This window comes from Narcine bancroftii, chromosome 4 (genome assembly GCF_036971445.1).
Source record: "Narcine bancroftii isolate sNarBan1 chromosome 4, sNarBan1.hap1, whole genome shotgun sequence".
Lineage (NCBI taxonomy): Eukaryota > Metazoa > Chordata > Chondrichthyes > Torpediniformes > Narcinidae > Narcine > Narcine bancroftii.
In genome coordinates, this window is record NC_091472.1 from 293,077,634 (window position 1) to 293,096,417 (window position 18,784).

Below are 18,784 nucleotides of genomic sequence, written 5' to 3' on the forward strand. Positions count from 1 at the left end.
GTATTTTCTTATGATTCCACAGTGTTGATTTCAGTTTGCAGTTCCTCAGATAAGGACCTGGAAAGTGTCCAGGATTGGGGTAATATATGACGAGTGATACAGATGCATGCCAGATAATGAGCATTAACAACAAGAGAGAGCCTAATCACCTTCTTGTGCAGATCAAAAAAGTGTTATTAAACTAGCATGGTTATTATAGATTACTTGTTTCTTATGTGGATCAAGAAATTGTTCAATGTCGTTCTCTCAATTTGTTTTTTATATACTTGTTTATGAGATGACTTTTTTTTTCTAAATTGTTTATGTAAGTTTATATGTTAAACTCATTTTTTTTAAATTGGAAAAAAAAGAAAGTGACTGTTGATCAGAAACTCGATTGGTTCTGCCAGCTCAGAAGCTGCAGATTCTCTCAAGAATTTATATTTTCAAAGCTCATGTCAAGTTGATGAAATAATCTTGTGTCTGGATGGGTGCTGTACTAGATGATCAATATCATCTATGATAACACCAATTAGTTTAATCATCCATGTGACAAACTTTCAACAGTCTCCCCAGAAATATATGGTGCTGTTGAGTGTAATATCTGCAGTTTGCATTGCAACAACTTTCCAAAACTTCCTTGCTTGCACATCCCCAATCCATGAGCAACAATGCAGCAACGGAGAAAGGTTACAAGCATCTGAAAATACCAACCATAGTATTCAAATTTTCCCCTGATAGATGTTGTGAGTGTCGATGATTGTAATGTTTCTTCATTTTTATGCTCCAAATAGTCCTTTGGAAACTGAAGAGGCGTTTAATAGGTCTGAAAGTTGACAGTTTTCTTAATTTTGCCTTCTGCTCAGAAAGTAATTAACTACTGGTGTTGTTTTGCATAATTGGAGCAATCAGACTCAGTAGTTGATCTACTTTTGTCTTGGAATGCTGATAGTTGCAGTAAAAGTTTGAGGTTTTTAAATGCAGATAGAAACTAAGAATTCCTTGTAGATGAATAAATAATTTTGTGACATTTTGTCCGTTCCCTCCTCTTTCCTCCAGGACTCCTTTGCTCACTTGAATTACATCCACATAGACTTAAATGTTGTGCAGGGTTTTATTGTTCTGGAAATATTTCACTTTTGTTTTTGTTGAACTATTTCACTTATGAAATAATTAAGGTGTTTCAAGAGTTGATAAATAGCATACATATTGCTGTTATTAGCATCTCATACAATTGGAACAAGAACTACGGTTTCAGGGACTTTATTTGCGCATGTACCCATAATTTGCAGTTTATTTTGAAGGTATGAATGGATCATTGAACGGTAGCAGCATTACAGCAGTATCAGGAGTCAGTACATCAGGAATGGCTAATATTGGCATGATTTCATCTGGACAAACACACATGGCAATATCTGGAAAAGGGCGGAAATGCATTCTAGAGCAAAGTAGGCTTTCAGAAACTCCTGCAGAGAAGGTCAAAGAAAAGGTATGCAATTTTTGTTTAAACAGACTGTTGAGTTATCTTTCTATTGATTTATATTTCATTAGAAGTGAAAGGTTACTTTTAGGCTAGGCTAAGATATGTTACTTGTGGTATTTGCAGCCGAACTAAAATTTGTATTACCTCAGCCTTTATCCGGACTTCTACAATCCGGAAAGCTCCAATGGGGGAAGCGACTGGAAGGGGGGGGTGGATACGGCAGCACAATTTAGAAGGGCTTTCCGAAATCCGGAAAAATCCGAAATTCAGAACCCACTGTTCCCCCAAGGGTTCCGGATAAAGAATCGTGTACCTGTATTTGGTTTTGACCTTGAAAGATGAAAGAAATCATCACCAATTGTTGATGAAGTGCATTCTCCAGAAAACAAGCTAGATGCATGTTGAGAATGTTCATTTTCTCGTGGTGCTGCCACTCAATTCCATCAGCTTTATGAGAAATGAAATTTGCTCATGGCTCAAACTTTCAAAGAGCAACTGGAGTTGCTTTTGAATCCTGTTTCTGCTACAGCGGTATTTTCATGGGGAGACGTTTCGACATAGTCTTTGTATCGACTTTTTTTCTCTCCCCAAGATAACTTGGTTAAGGGTAACAGATTAGCTGAATTAAAATAGTGATATTAAAATTGTTGGAGCAGCCTGTTTACCAGTCCATTCACTGTAAGTAGTGGATAGAGATTAAAAGTTGTAATTTATATTTAAAATAAATGAAATACTTCATTCGGTGCAAGTATTTTTTTTTGATCAATTTGTTTTATTTCTATAAGAAACCCAGAAAGAAAACCATCGAAAGCTCCAGCAATAGTGAAAGTGAATCAGGCACATCATCCGATTCTTCCAGCGAAGGTTTGAGCAGCAGTGATTCTGATGACTTCGATGATGAGGAGGACGACGACGAGGAGGACGATGACGAGGAGGAGGAGGATGACGAGGAGGAGGAGGAGGATCAGAGTATTGGAGAAGAAGATAGTGAGGAGGCCGATTCAGATTCTGAAACCGAATCCCCACATTCAAAGAAGGCAAAGGTAAAATTACAAATTGCTTCCATTAATTGATGTAGACTAACTTTTTAGATGGAGATGTCAAGAGCACTTTCAAGCGACTATTTTGAAAATTTAATTTGCCTTTTACATTCCCACCCTTGTATATCCAGTTACAGTCTTCCTCATCCATCTCCTTTAGAAGACAATCAGGAGACCACCTCAATTATCGATCCTTGCTCATTAATATTCCACCGAGTGCAGTCGGTCCAATTGTTTATTGTCATTCCTTGCTTTCTCTCTGTTAATTTATTGTGCCATCTCAATTCGTGTCAGTATAGTATGCCCAAATCCATCTTCAGACCGTGTTGGCTCGTCTCCCTGTATGACCTTATCCAAAGTCTTCTGAGAATCCATGAACAAATATCCATTAATTTTCTCATTTATTTTGTTACATCCTCAAGAAACTCCATGGGATTAGTCAAACTTGACCTTTGTTTCATCGATCCATGCGTTTTTTTTTGTAGGGTGCTTTTTATCGCTAACATTGATTCCAACATTTTTCCTGTTACTAATGTTAGCCTAACAAATCTGGGGTTTGCTGTTTTCTATCTCCCTAATTTCTTAAATAATGGGGTCAGTTTGCTCCTTCCCTCACATCCCACAATTTTCATGAGCCATTCCAGAATCTATAGAATTTAGAAATATGATAATAAATGTATCTGCTAACTCTACAGCTACCTTTTTCAAAACTGAGATATGGATGATTGGTCCCATGGGATTTATCAGCTTTAGTCTTATATATTTTTTGATAATAAAATTTTCCTTCTCATTCCACTTTAACTCTCTTATTACTCACAGGTTAATGCCTTCTACCAAAACATTCATAAAGGAGTTGTGTAATTTGTCTGCCACTTCCTTATTATTCATTGGAAATTCTTTGGTCTCTGTGAGGAAGTGTTTGCCCTTGCTAGTGTTTTCATTTTTGCATGCCTCTGCAGACTTTTAAAGTCCATTATTGTATTTCTCCCACCCCCCACCCCCCTTCACAAACTTCCCACTCCCAGATAACTCTGATATTCTGTCTTTCCCTGTCAGTTTATTGATTCCTGAATTTTAAAATGCTTCTGGTCAACAGGCTATTGATGTATCTGCCAACTTTATAACTCCCTGCGATTTAATATATCTTTAATTTATCCTGTCAGCTGCATATGGATAATTTTCCTTTAAGATTTTTTTTGTCTTGCAGGAATTTGCAAATTGTATAATTTCTTTCAGAGCTAGCCATTACATGTCTACTGTTATAACATAATAATATCGTTTATAATCACCTACATTCATCCTACATTTTGAGTTGAACTGCATCACTTTCAAACCCAATGTAAAATTCTTTTACACTCATTACTCCCCTGAGGGCCTGCTTGCAATAAGATTATAAATTAGCCCTTTCTGTTAAATTGATGTTCAATATGTACATTAAAACTCTCCCAAGAATTCTGCATGTACCTCTAATTTCAGTAAAAGTCAGGTGTAAATTTCAGGATTTCATTTCTTTGTTTGCCACAACCTCTGGTTACTTACCTTGCCTTTTCATGGTGCTGTGCATCATTCATAGATGTATTTAATCCTGGCACCAGGGAAGCAGCAAACTATAGACTATAGAAAATGGTGGTTCCATTTGTGATGGTCCAGTTCAATGATGTTTGCATCCCTTGTCAATTTCCCATGTGTTTTCAGGAAATACACCATCTACATTTTTGATATCCTCTGTACTCTCCATCCTAGGTCCCAAACAAACAATGGATTTGAATGACTTTGAATTGAGTAGACTGGAGTTACTTCTCGTGTTGAAAACACTACTGATTTCAGGAGGCCAGATTTAGAATATGTGACTGTTTTGAAATAGTTTCCATTTATTCTGCAAGCCTGATACTAAACTTGCATTCACACATCACTCAGTCCTCTAAACCTCTCCCTGGGACTGCTCTTTCAATGGTTTTCTTCATTTTTCTAATGAAACTCCACTATGCTGAAGAAAAAAAAGCATCTCACTTTTCAATGAGACACAACTGCCTTCTGGATTCACCATGACGTTTTTCAATTTTAGATGATGTGCATTCCCAAGGTTAAATTGTACTGTTGTTTTATTTATTTTTCTGTATTTTTACAGCCATTTTGCTTTTGATATCGCCCTCTTTCTTACCTTAATTTCTCCAACCTGACCCCATAGACCTATTTTTTCACTCCTCTATGATCATAGTCACACAGCCTGGAAACGGGCCCTTTGGCCCAACCTGCACATTGCAAACCAAAAGTGTCCACCCACACTTTTTCCATTGACATGCATTTGGCCCATATCCTCTAAACCTATCCGATCCGTGTATCCATCTTACGTGTTGAAATAGTACAGCCCCATATTAAAGCACATCATTTCCATATGGAACAAAATTAATCAATATGTATGAAAGACTCCCCTGACTCTGAATTGATTAGTCACATTGACAGTGGACAACAAGATCCTTGACACCTGGTGCTGAAAGGGGGTCAGGTGTATTGAGGACTGTTATGAGTGGGTGCAACTAATGTCAGTTGACCAACTCAGAAATAAATATGACTTGTCAAATAAGATGTTCCTCTGCTATACCTTCAGATAAGATCTTTCTTGAGGGACAAATTTAGGTCCATCCATGACCTTACCAATGTGCAGTGACATAGAGACCCTGATTTGAAAGTGGAACACAGGGAAGTTCATCTCGGTGATGTATTTCTTACTCTAAGTAGGAAGCCCTAAACTGGGCCTTCACAAATCAAGGCAAAGGTTGGCATTAGACTTAGGAACAACGATTGATGAGCGGTGCTGGTCAGATCTGTGTCAGAATAGTATGACTGCAATTATTAATGCACAGTATAGGATGGTGCAATATAACTTTCTCCCCCAGCTATGTTTGACACCGCAAAAATTGAATCAGGCTAAACCAGAAATTCACCAATACCCTAACCCTAATGTGCATTGCAACAAGAAACTTTGTGCCCACAACCTGGACATGTACCAAGGTGAGACCCTTCTGGGTGGAACTAGACCAAACCCTAGAAAAAAAATCATAGGTAAAGAATTCCCACAGGGCCCAGAGCTGTTCCTATTGGGAAATTTTATGGACATTAGGCTTAAGATGAAGCTGTGCAAATTCCAAACCCAATTTGTAATGATTGCATTGTCAGTGGCTAGGAAGTGCATTGTGGTTACCTGGAAATCTGACTCTCACTTGGGCATTGCATGCTGGAATGCAGAAGTGCAAAGCTGTGTTCCCCTGGAGAAAATTACTTACAACTTAAGGAAAAATATAACATTTTTCTAAAAATTTGGCTACCATATTTAAATTTCATAAGAGCACAGTTATAGTGTAGATCTGCATATCTTGCTGCCCTGCCTTCCCCACCTATCCTTCTACTGAGGGAGGGGCAAGGGGTTCATTCCATCTGAATCGAATAAAGTCAAGAAAAATTACCAGCCTAGATTCCGGCTGTCCAGCTGTGACAAATCTCTGATGTGATCCCTACCTTTGTTGTGGGTGTCTTGTATGTAATTGTGGTCTGTTGAATGTGTGGGGGTAGGGGGGTGGTGGTAAAGATGGCTTGAACTCAACAGCGAATTTTGTGTATAATGGATAACTAATTTGTGATTGATTACTGGAAATTGAGTTTGAAAATCAAAAATAAAATATTCAAAAAAAATGTTGAAATAGTTTTGTGGCATCTCAAAATGTATTGTTTTAGTTTTCCTTCCTATATAAGTTTTAACTGGGAATGCCAGACCCTCTTTTTTTAATACGTTGAATTGAGGCCAACAGGGAAGTGAATGAAAATTGCAGAGAGAATCATAGAATGCTATGCTGCCTAAGGAGGTCTTTTATTTATTGTGTCTGTGGTGATTCTTTGGAAGAGGTATAAGTTCTGGGATTTTTTTTCCCTTTTAACAATTTAGCCACTATCCTTTTGAAGGCAGCTTTTCAATCTGCCATTCTTAATCTTTTCAAGTACTTTACTACAGATTCTACACCAGATTACACCTCGCTACATCAAATGTAATCCTGTTCCAACTGGTTACTGCATTTCTCTCACTGGTCAGATTTTCCACTTTATCTAAACCCAATATTAATGAGAAATGCCTCCATCAAATCTCTCCAGATTCTGTCTTCTGTAAAGATTCTTCTCTTGTCTATCTGTGAAACTGAAATTCAGTATCCCATAAAATTAATCTCTGTTCCTTCTCTTGGAGGGTGGTGGGTATGTATAAGGATTTGCCAGAGAAAGTGGTAGAAGACATTTAAATAGATGCATGGAAAGGGAAGTTCAAAGGGATATCGACCAGTTGCAGTCAAATAGAATTAACTCAGGACGACACCTTGGGGGAGTGTGGATGAGTTGGGCTGGAAGGCCTGTTTCCATGCTGCATAAATCAATGACTCTATACGTGTGTTACCCTTCCATGATTGGTTGAAATGCTCTCATAGGGGACTGAACAAGTTATTGGAAAAAAAAGTTGAAACATAACAGAAAATACTATATAGATAAGGTGATGAAAGTAATTGGTGGAAAAATTTTGGATGGCTGGGGAATATTTGGACAAAAGTGCAATTTTGAATGATTTGGAGAACATTGCCTGAATAAATCCTTAGAAGGAAAGATATTGCTAGATTTTTGGAAAAGAATGTGGGAATTAAGCTAATGTTCAGCCTCTTTCAAATTGCTTATGTATTGTGCTGTTGGATAATATGCAGAGGATGTTGGGAATATTGAGAATGGTTAAAATTATTGAAATATAATATCAGTAAATGGGAATTTTTAAAAAAGTAAAATAAATAATTCCTTCAATTAAACTCCAACTTGAATTCCATGTTGTGAAAAGATGGTGACAAGGATTAAAGGCTCAATGTGGTTTATGTTTTATAAAATTGAAAAATCAAGGCATTTGGCTGTTGCTGTAAGCAAGCCACTGCCCAGTTTGAAAAGGATGAGGGGTGGGGGGGGAAACATAATTAAAAAATGAATTGCAAGCATCTAAAGTTAGAAAATAAACATGCAATTGTCATTTTTTGACTAAAGAGAGATATTCTAGAAATTTGAAAGGTTAAAATTTCTGTTTTAAAAGAGTAAAATATCAGGCTGCATAACAAAAGAAGAAAATGTAAGTTTTCAGTATGGGTAAAAGATGAATTGAGTAGCATTCTCCTTGGTGTCATCTGCTTCTTAAATGGCTATTCTTACATTGTAACCTAGTTGCTTGTTAACAATTTATTGAATTGTGTAGCCCATTGTAATCAAGGCAAGCTTAACCCTACTCTTGAACATGCATGCTTTTCAAGAAAATAAAGAGTAAGAACACTGCCTAATTATGTCCTCTTGCCTTCCATAGCCTGCTCAGCTCAGGAATGCTATTCCAGCCACTTCATAAATTAAAGTTCTATACTTAAAGGTGATGTTTGAAAATGTTAAGTTTAAGAATATTAAAGGACCCAACCTATAATTATTTCAGAATTATTTTGTCTCAATAAGTGAACTTAAATTTTATTTGCAGGGTTTGATGCACACCATGAAAGAGTCAAAAGAACTGAGTCAAACGGCTAGTGACCTTAAATACTCGTACGACAAAAGAATGAACCAGCATTTGCATCTTGCCACAGATTCTCAGACTTCACATCCATTCCAATCCCAGCAAAAACAATCTCCAGTTTTGTCGCAACTTTCCCTCATTTTCCAGAGCTCTCACACAAGTGACGAGTCTGGGAAAAAACAGAGTGTCATTCAGTCCACTGGGCTAACAGTTGGGATGAAACCTGTGCCTTTGGTCAATCAGGGAAGGAAAGAATCTTCTCCAAAACCAGCTGGTGCTTTACCTGAACTACTCAAGGCAGGGAATATATGTGTTTCTGATGAACTGGGATCACCACGTGATCTTCGTTTGAAACAGGCAAGTTGACATTTTAGTGAACATGATTTGTTTTTTTTTAAACTGAAAAACCTGTGCATTGGCCCAAAGCTCATTATTCAAGTCTCAGCCAAATCTGCAAAATAGAGAAAATGCATGACGTGGAAGGAAACTAAAGGTATCTGAATCTTCAATTTTAGAAGATTCGTACAGTATTTTTAGGTGTTAAATTGAGCTAGTTTGTAAGTTGCTCATTTTTATCTTTTTAATATTTTTATTGCAACATTGGTAAATATTTTGTGTTAATGTTAAATTTTTATTTTGAGCATGTTATTCCATAATACCTGAAATAATCAACATGATTGATTTATGTTGTTTGTTTATTGAGGAGAGTTTATTGTCATCTACTGAAGTACAATTCAGAGATACAAAAGAAGGATAGAATATCATCAACCTGCACTTTTTAAAAATATGTCTACAGACTCAGCAGATTCCGTTCCTTCATCCATGAAACCCATGTTCAAATCCATTTTTGATTTGGGTACACCAGCTGTTGAAATGATTTACATAGATCCTCTGCCCAATATATCCCCTCCCACCTCCCCCATTACCTTTGTGCTAAACCAATATGGGCAATGAACTGCAGGTTGATATTCTTGAAATGTTCTCATGATCAATTTGTGACCAATTGAGTTTTGTGGTTTTGCTTTTTCTTTAAAAAATGGCTTTAATATGATCATTATTTTTGAGGTCCATCACCCATGCCCTAAAGGAAATATTTTTTTGAGGGCTAATTTTGCAAATGATACAAGCAAAATGCCTTTCATTTATAGTGCCTTCATTCTGTTAAACGTCATATACCTGGTGATTAATTCAATATTCTGGTTTATTAACAGGAACTATTTAAACAATCATTTCCAGCACAATTAAAGAAACAGCAAGAGCAGTACAAGGCCCAGAAGAAGGCAGCAGCAGGTGGTAATAAGAGCTTCCAGACCCCCTTGTCTAGTCCAAAATCTGCTACTTCACCAGCACACCAAAAGCTGCCTCCAGTTGATGGAAACCATTCAAGCCCCTCAATAACAAGTGCACTTGTGCAACAGCAACCTAATGGAGTCATTCAGAGTGTCATTCAGGAAGCCCCTTTGGCACTTACGACCAAATCTAGAATCCAAATTAAGAATGCAGAGAAGATCATTACAAACTCTAGTAGCAGTGCATGTTTTACACCACTTCCACTGGGGACTAATTTGAAGAATCATTCTGGCAATCATGTGACACCAGTTCGACATTCTACCTCGCCTGTATTACCCCAGAGCTCTGCTAACGACAAGTCGGTGAGCATTAAGGTCACTGCACCCATTCAGCAGCAACATCTTTCTACCCAATCTCTGGCTGATCAGTTCAGAGGAAATGATTCTGACGTTCCAAGTAGCAAAGATACTGATGAGTCGGACGAAGATGACGACGAAGACGAAGACGACGACGACGACGACGAAGATGATGATGATGATTCTAACAACAGTCAATCAGGTTAGAATTTTATGATTTATTTTAAATGGAGGTTTTGGCAAAAAGGAGGCATTGAATTGTCGAATAGCACAAAATAGACAATACTGAATTTCACTCTGCCTTTCTTCCTGCCAATTGAAGTTATTTAAAGGTAATTAGTTTCAAACTGCTCTCCAAGACGAATTTCACCAAATTATGCTGCCAGCTTTGTCCAACTTCTTAAAATTAATTATATTCTCAATCCCTTTCCACATAAATGTTCTATTTGTATATTGCTTCAAATTTCAATACTAGTTCTTGTATTGAACGTATTTTTTAAAAATCTAATCACTTCCATCTTCATTGTGGTGAATTACCTGTATAAAAATATGCAATTTATAGAATATTTTAAATTGATCAGTATATTTGTGGAGTTTCACTATGGTGCTACAAAATTCAAGCTTATCTTTAGTAGAGCATTTTTGGCACAATATTAAGCAGTATTAGTGCTTAACTAGTTTCATTCCTACTTTTATTGGTACCTGTAAGCTGGTCAAATGGATTTACAGAAATGAGTTCATAATTTTATTTATTATTTAATTTATTTATTACTTTATTGTACTAAAATTTTTATTGTGCTTAATACATTCTTTATTTTATTTCAATACATTGATGTATTGAAATACCTCACAAAGATAAGCGTATACAGAGCCGTTGTCATACCCACACTCCTGTTCGGCTCCGAATCATGGGTCGTCTACCGGCATCACCTACGGCTCCTAGAACGCTTCCACCAGCGTTGTCTCCGCTCCATCCTCAACATTCATTGGAGCGCTTTCATCCCTAACGTCGAAGTACTCGAGATGGCAGAGGTCGACAGCATCGAGTCCACGCTGCTGAAGATCCAGCTGTGCTGGGTGGGTCACGTCTCCAGAATGGAGGACCATCGCCTTCCCAAGATCGTGTTATATGGCGAGCTCTCCACTGGCCACCGTGACAGAGGTGCACCAAAGAAAAGGTACAAGGACTGCCTAAAGAAATCTCTTGGTGCCTGCCACATTGACCACCGCCAGTGGGCTGATATCGCCTCAAACCGTGCATCTTGGCGCCTCACAGTTTGGCGGGCAGCAACCTCCTTTGAAGAAGACCGCAGAGCCCACCTCACTGACAAAAGGCAAAGGAGGAAAAACCCAACACCCAACCCCAACCAACCAATTTTCCCCTGCAACCGCTGCAACCGAGTCTGCCTGTCCCGCATCGGACTTGTCAGTCACCAACGAGCCTGCAGCTGACGTGGACATTTTACCCCCTCCATAAATCTTCGTCCGCGAAGCCAAGCCAAAGAAGAAGACATTGATGTGCCATGTTTGTTGGCCTGGTTTTAATTCCTTCCTGAGGATTGATTTTTTTTTTCCCCTAAAGTATCTGCTCCTAAATAATGCCAAGATTATTATTTTTTGCTCAGTTGTCAAGCCCCGACAACCTGCAGGATCATTTTTAGCTGCTGCAGGAGTCTTAAGCTTGTCAACTACCCATTCATAACCTATTCCTCTAAGGAAGCATTTATTGTAAAACAAAAAAGTCTTACAAGTTATGGACCATTTGTTTAGATTATTTTTTGCTGAGATATGTCACGATTGTTTCCTGGCATTCAGTATTTATTGTCATGAACAAGCCACAAAATTTATTGTTTTGCAGCAGAATCAGTGCAAACGTTCATATAAACTACCATATAAAAGTAAAGAAAAATAATCATTCATTCAGGTGTCTTGCCATTCAGCTTGGGTGATCATGTCTCTCCATCCTTCATGAACTCTGACCCTCCAAATTGTAGTTGTCTCCCCTGTTTTTCGGTGAAGGCTCCATCTTTGAGCTGAGACTGTAGTTGATGTTGAATTCATGATTATGTAAGGGGAAAATATTGAAGTGGTTTCCTGATGCCTTCTTCTGTTGTAGTGTCCAAGCTGGACAGGTAACCCTGGCCAATGATCAGCAGATTCATCTGCCCAGTGTTTTTTATTTTTCAACCATACATTCAAATTTGTAGAATTTGCTTGTAAAAACCATACACTATCTGAAATCCGTGGCTTCAGGTGACCCTAATTGGGAGGCTAAATAGGTACTACACTTGCCCAAGGGTGATGTGTAGGCTATCTGACGGAAGGAGTACCTCCTCTTGGTGACCAACACCAGTAAATAAAAATAGTGCACGAAAAGTCAAAGTAAGGCAGTTTTATTTGGTTCATTGATTATTCAGTAATCTTGCTGCAGGGAGGAACTGCCCTTGTTCCACTGAGTGCTCGTCTTTAGACTCCTGTACCTTTTTCCCAATGGACGCAGAACGAAGAGTATTTAACAGGGGTTCTTCAGCCCTCAGGAAAGAAGTATAGGTGTGACAAGAGCATACCACCAGGTTCAGCTGCTACCCCTCCACCATCAGACTCCACAATAACAAACTCAATCAGGGACTCATTTAAGGACTCTTACTTGTGCACTTTATTGATTTTAAAAAAAAATCTCTTTATTGCCCAATCAGTTTGCTTATATTTGTAATCTGTTTTACAGTTCTTAATTTATTTACTTGTATATGACATGTACAGTTTGTTTTGCACTACCAATAAGTGATAATTCTGCCTCTCCTGCATGAAAAAGAATCAGGGTTGTATGCGATATTATTTATGTATGTATGCATTCTGACAATAAATCTGAAGCAGGCATGACCTGTGTGGTGAGGGTCCTTGAGGATAGAGGCTGATTTCATAAGACACCACCTCTTGTAGATGTTCTTGATGGAGTGAAGTCTGGTGCCCATGATGTCACAGGCCTAGTTAACAACCCTCTGAAGTTTTTTCTTGTCCTATGTATTGGCACCTCCATACCAGACAATGGTGCTACCAGCCCAAATGCTCGGCATGAGACACCTGTAGAAGTTATTGAGAGTCTTCGGTGATATAACAAATCTCCTCAATCACCTCATAATGTATAGCTGCTGGCAAGCCATCTTCATGAGTGTATCAACATTGAAGTTCCAGGATGGATCCTTGGAGATGTTGACACCCAGGACTTTGAAGTTCTTGACCCTCTCCACTACTGAGCCCTCAATGAGGACTGGTTTGTGTTCTCAGGACTTCCTCCTGAAGTCCACAATCATTTCCTTGGTTTTGCTAACGTTGAGTGGAAGGTTGTTGATGTGACACCACTCAACGAGCTGATCTGTCTTCCTCCTGTACGCTTCCGCATTGCCATTTGTGATTCTGCTGACAACAGTGATGTCATTGGCAAATTTGTAGATGGCATTGGAATTGTGTCTGGCCACACAGTCATTGGTGTATAATGAGTAGAGCAGTGGGCTAAGCACACATCCTTGAGGTGAAACCTGTGTTGATAGTCAGTGAGAGGGAGACATTGTTTCCAATTCGTACTGACTGTGATCTTCCAATGAGAAAGTCAAGGATCCAGTTGCAAAGGAATGAGTGGAGATCCAGGGTTGGATCTTCTTGACCAGCCCTGACGGAATAATGGTGTTGAAGGCAGTAGTCTATGAAGAACAGCCTTATGTATGAATTGCTGTCTTTGAGGTGATCCAGAGCCAAGTGGAGAGCCAGTGATATTGCCTGCTGTGGAGCAATTGTGGTGATAGGTGAATTGCAGTGGGTCCAGAACCTTACTATAGTACGTGCTAATTCTGGCCATGAATCAAAGCATTTCTTTACAGTAGATGTTAGTGCTACTGGACGATAGTCATTGAAGCAGCTCACTCAGCTCTTCTTGGGTCCTGGGATGATAATGCCCTCTTGAAACAGGTGGGAACCTCTGACTTCAGCTGTGAGAGGTTGCAAATGTCTGTGAATACTCCGGCTAGTTGGTTGGCACAGATTTTCAGCACCCTGGCAGGTACGCTGACAGGGCCTGACACCTTGTGAGGGTTTATCCCCTTGAATGAAATTCTGATGTCGGACTCAGACAGATACTACAGGGGGCCCAGCCATTGCAGGGATTTTCGTAGGCACTGATGGATTCTCCTTCTCAAAGCAGGCATGGGTGTTCAGCTCATCAGGTAGTGAAGCATCACAGCCATCTATGATGATCACACTCGCTTTGTAGGCTGTAATGACCTGCACTACCCGCCATAGCTGGCATGCATCACTCTCTGTAGCTTCCTCCAGAATTGCCATTTTGTTTCAGAGATAGCTTTCTACAGTTCGTGCCTGGACTTCATGGAGAGATTTGGATTTTTGGCCTTAAATGCCTTTGATTTCACCCTCAGCAAGTTGCAAATCCTCTGATTCATCCAAGGCTTCTGGTTGAGGAATTTACAATCATTTGCAATTTTATTTGTTGCATCATGTGAATACTTTAAAAAAAAACTTTATTTAAATGATTTTTAAACAGCATACAATCAAACATAACAAAAAGAAATCAATTTTTATATTAAAAAAATAAATCCTCCCCACCCTCCCACCCCCGCAGCCTTAAGGGGACCAAAAATAAAAGTAAAACATAGGCAATATTTCAAAGTATTTCCAAATTCATATATTCCAAATAAGAAGACCACATTTTAACAAAAAAAGAATACTTATCATGCAAATTACATGTAATTTTTTCCATATAAGTACAATCTCTCAATTCATTATGCCAACGTACTATATTAATCTCCATGTTATCTTTCCAAGTACTCGCTGCACATTTTCGTGGTGCAGACAACACTAAGCGTACAAATGCAATTTGAAATTTATCCAACCCCATTCCCTTCAAAGAAACCATATAACCCAACAAAAAAAATCGATGGGTCTATTGTAGTTTAATTTTAAATAATTTCTCCAAAACCAATCTAACCTCTTCCCAAAATGGTTGTACTTTATCACAAGACAAAACTGCGTGCAAAATGGTTCCAATACTTAACCCACATCTAAAACAAGAATCCAAATTACTAAATCCATATTTTTTCAATTTCTCCGGAGTCAAATATAACTGATGTAAAAAATTATAATTAACCAATCCATATCTTACATTTGTCAATTTAGTTACACCTTCATGACACATAACTTGCCAATTCTCTTGAGGGATAATATAGATTAAATCATTTTCCCATTTATTTCTAGATTTCTCCCAGTCCGGTTTATCCATACTTTCTTGTAACAATTGATACATATCCGAAATATAACCTCTCTTTGTTATAGAAGAAATCAAAGATTCAAATTTTGTTAACTTAGGCAAATTAATCTCTTTACCATAATTATCTTTTATCAAAGCTCTGAGTTGATAAATTAAATTTCTCCTTCATTTGATTAAAAGAAAGAAACGGACCTTCTTCAAAACAACCTTGAACCATCTTTATACCCTGAGAATTCCATCTCTTCAAATGGTTATTGAACATTGAAAAAAGAATAAGCTGGTTTTGATATAATGGAGTTTGAATTGATAATTTACCCTTCGTTCCTAGAGCCATATTTCTTTTAACCCATATCTTTAACAAATGTTTTAATACTGGCATATTACATTCCTGCAATAAATTCATATTCCACTTATATATAAATTGATGTACATCAACTTCAGAAATACAGGCCAATTCCACCTACTCCCAACTAGGGGGTTGATCAATATCCATCATTCTACTAATACATTTCAATTGTGCAGCTTCATAGTAATTTTGAAAATGAGGTAACTGAAGTCCACCTAATGTATATTTCCATGCAAGTTTCTGCAAAGCTACTTGAGCTAACTTTCCCTTCTATAAAAATTCCCTCACCGCCTTATTCAAATCCTGAAAAAAGCCCTTTGAAAGTAGACACAGTATTGACTGAAATAAGAATTGGATACGGGGAAAAAAAATACTCATTTTAATACAATTTACTCGACCAATTAATGTTAACGGAAGATCTTTTCATTTAATCAAATCCATCATGTGAATACTTAACATTATTTCCCACCTCGGAATTGGCGTAATGTTGGCAACTTGTCAATCTGAGTACTTGTGTAGAAAAGTGTAAGTGTGTGTCTGTAAATGGTTACATTGATTAGAATAATATTCTGTAGCATTAAATTAAATGAAAGAAATTGCATAGTTAGCATAATGGTCAGCACAAAGCTGTAACAGCACAAGCAATCGGAATAGGGGTTCATATTCCGCGCTGTGAGGAGTTTGTACATTCTTCCTGTATCTGCTTGGAGTTTCCCCAGGAGCTTTAGTTTCTCCCACTGTTTAAAAATGTATCAAGTACAGTATGTGAGGATTGCATTAGTGGTAGCCAGGAAGTGTATAGCTGTTACATGGAAGTTCAACTCCCCCCTACTTATTGCTCGCTGGAATATAGAAATGCAAAGTTGCCCCCCCCCCCCGAAAAGATAACCTACAATCTTAGAAAGAAATATGAAGTGTTTGTTAAAATATGGAACCTTATTTGAATCATACTGGCTTTAAGGATATAATTAACTTCCCCAGAAAGGTTTAAATAATATAGTTAGGTTAATAGTGTTGAATTCCTGAAGATCAAGATATGGATTAATTAATTCTCTAACATCCCTTCATTTTTGGACAATTATTTTTATGTTAGCAGTTTGGAGTGGGGGGTAAGATTTGGGCAATCATATGAGACTCTGTCATTTTAAAATGGTAATAATGTTCCACATGAGTCTCGGAAAAATTAAAATAAAGTATTCAAAAACGTACCATGGGGTATTGGTCAACTGGGTGTAATTGGGTGGCACGGTTTTGTGGCCACCAGGGCCTGTTACTGTGCTGTATGTCTAAATTAAATAATCACATTTGTCGGCAAATTAATGAGTACAATCTGACACATTTTTGATGGTGACCAATAGCATAGTGACATGTATATGATAAAGATTATATTGTGTATGCTCTGCAACATTTCAGACTCATTTAGACACACATGAACAGATGGGGAATAGAGTGAAATCGAAATTGGCATCATAGATGTTGTGTTCACTTTTGACAGAACGACTGTCAAAGGGCAGCCAGATTCAATGATTTTAGAACCGATATCCTCAATAAGCACTTTTGAGGACCTTCCTGCCAATTAAATATTTGTGCATCATCAAGTTGGCATTACTTTTTTCCCCCCATAGTTGAAGTGGTGCCTCTTGCAGGTTTCCTTTGCTATTGTCATAATTGACAGATATTGAGCTCTGTGATTTATGTAACAGATGTATCTTTAAATCAGACCAATTGATGATGATTCTCATCAACCAACTTCACAATTCTGATGACCAGAGTTATCATTTTCCAAAAAAGTATAAAAATGTGCAAGCATATACCAAACAGAGAAAGCCATGACAATGCCATTCCAGTTTAAGATTTTGTTGCTTGTAACTATGTGATGATTTCAAAAGCTGTATAATAAAACCTACCCTCTACATATTGGTTTACCCAAGGTTCTATAATAGAATCATGCATTGAATCTCCCAAGACCTGAGCTGGTTAATTTATTTATTAAAAAAAAAAGATTCACAGGTCATTAACCTCCGTTGAATTGAAGGAAATGGCTTTGACTTGTTTTGGATGACTGATGATTCCCATCTTTGTACAAGGAAACAATGAGTCTCTGCATATAAAGGGTGTGTGTGTGTGTGTATATATATATATATATACTTGTTTGCAGCCTTTGAAGTACTTAGTTGTAATCAATTTTAGTGCAGTGGCAAGAGAGAATGCAAAGTTTTCGAGATTCAATTTATTGTCATGTAATATTACACGAAATTGTCTTTTGTCCACTGTAAGGCAGACAGATTTGCCATTGGCAGAAATCGCCCATAGTGCCTCATGCTGTTAGAGAAAAAGAAGCAAAAGAGAGTTTCCCCCCTCCTCCCAAGTCACCGTGTCCATGGATTTACCTTCATTCAGCCTCTGCAGCCACAAAACGTCCAGTCCAAACCATCGGCAACCCGAGCTCCAAATCCGAACCCTTCAGTGTCTTTGACACCTTTTCGCATCCCAGCTCTGATACTTCAGCCAGTTACGACCTAGTCTCTAGTAGTCTGTAGCCTGGTGCGAGTCCCTTGACTGCAGTATCTAGCAGCCCACAGCCTGCATGTATTCCTTGCCTCGAATCACCACCAGTTTTCATTCTTTGTTATATGTTCTTTATCTTTCATTTAAAGATTCTTGGCTGAGAACTTCAAAAATAAACTCCATGGTTGAAAATTGAAAAATCAAAGTTCCAAGTTCTGATTTATTGTGAGAGTACATAAATGAGATCTTGTACAACTCAGATTCTTTTTCCTTTGGGCCAGGCAGCATGTCTATTTATTGGTAGTGCAAAGAAAACAATACTCAAAAAAAGAGTATATTGCAGAGAGAAATGTAGACAAGAGGGAAGTGCAAACAAAATGCAATACAGAAAATAAATATTCAATAATAAAGAATTTGAAAAGTAAGAGCCCTTAAATGAATATCTAATTGAGTTTATTGAATAGAAGAGGGGTAGCAACTATTTCTGAAGCTGGTGTTATGAGACTTGTGGCACCTATACCTTTTTCCTGATGGCAGTTATGAGAACAACATGTCCTGGGTGGTGTGGATCCTTGAATATTGCTGCTGTTCTCCAACAGCAGCTTTCCATGTAAATTTTTTTTTTAATTTTATTTTCTATTTGCATCAAATCATATACAGTATTTATCCATAACACAAAAATAATACAATTTTTGTATATTTTCCCCCTCTCTCCCCAAAATATAATATTACATCATCTGCAAAAAGACTAATTTTATGTTCTTTGTCATGTATCTTAAAACCCTCAATCTCATTATCACTTCTAATAACCTCAGCTGATGGTTCTATAGCTAATGCAAATAAAAAAAGAGATCACCTTAGCCTTTGGAGAATTATATAGTGCTCTTATCCAATTTATAAAATTTGTCAGAATTCCAAAAACCTTCAGTACTTCAAAT

At 37.8% G+C, this 18,784-nt stretch overlaps 1 protein-coding gene across 25 annotated transcripts in view; it reads left to right on the forward strand.

Annotated features, from left to right (window-relative positions):
* Positions 1-18,784, forward strand: part of baz2ba (bromodomain adjacent to zinc finger domain, 2Ba) — a 282,544-nt gene that overhangs the window by 146,630 nt on the left and 117,130 nt on the right. For all 25 annotated transcript variants that reach the window (XR_011356755.1, XR_011356756.1, XM_069935433.1 and 22 more), the window contains 4 exons: positions 1,284-1,468; positions 2,248-2,505; positions 8,036-8,428; positions 9,283-9,919. Coding sequence is in view for 23 of the 25 variants with exons in the window: in XM_069935433.1 (XP_069791534.1) it covers positions 1,284-1,468; positions 2,248-2,505; positions 8,036-8,428; positions 9,283-9,919 (1,473 nt within the window). In the remaining 2 variants the exon portion in view is untranslated. The remainder of the gene's footprint in view (positions 1-1,283; positions 1,469-2,247; positions 2,506-8,035; positions 8,429-9,282; positions 9,920-18,784) is intronic.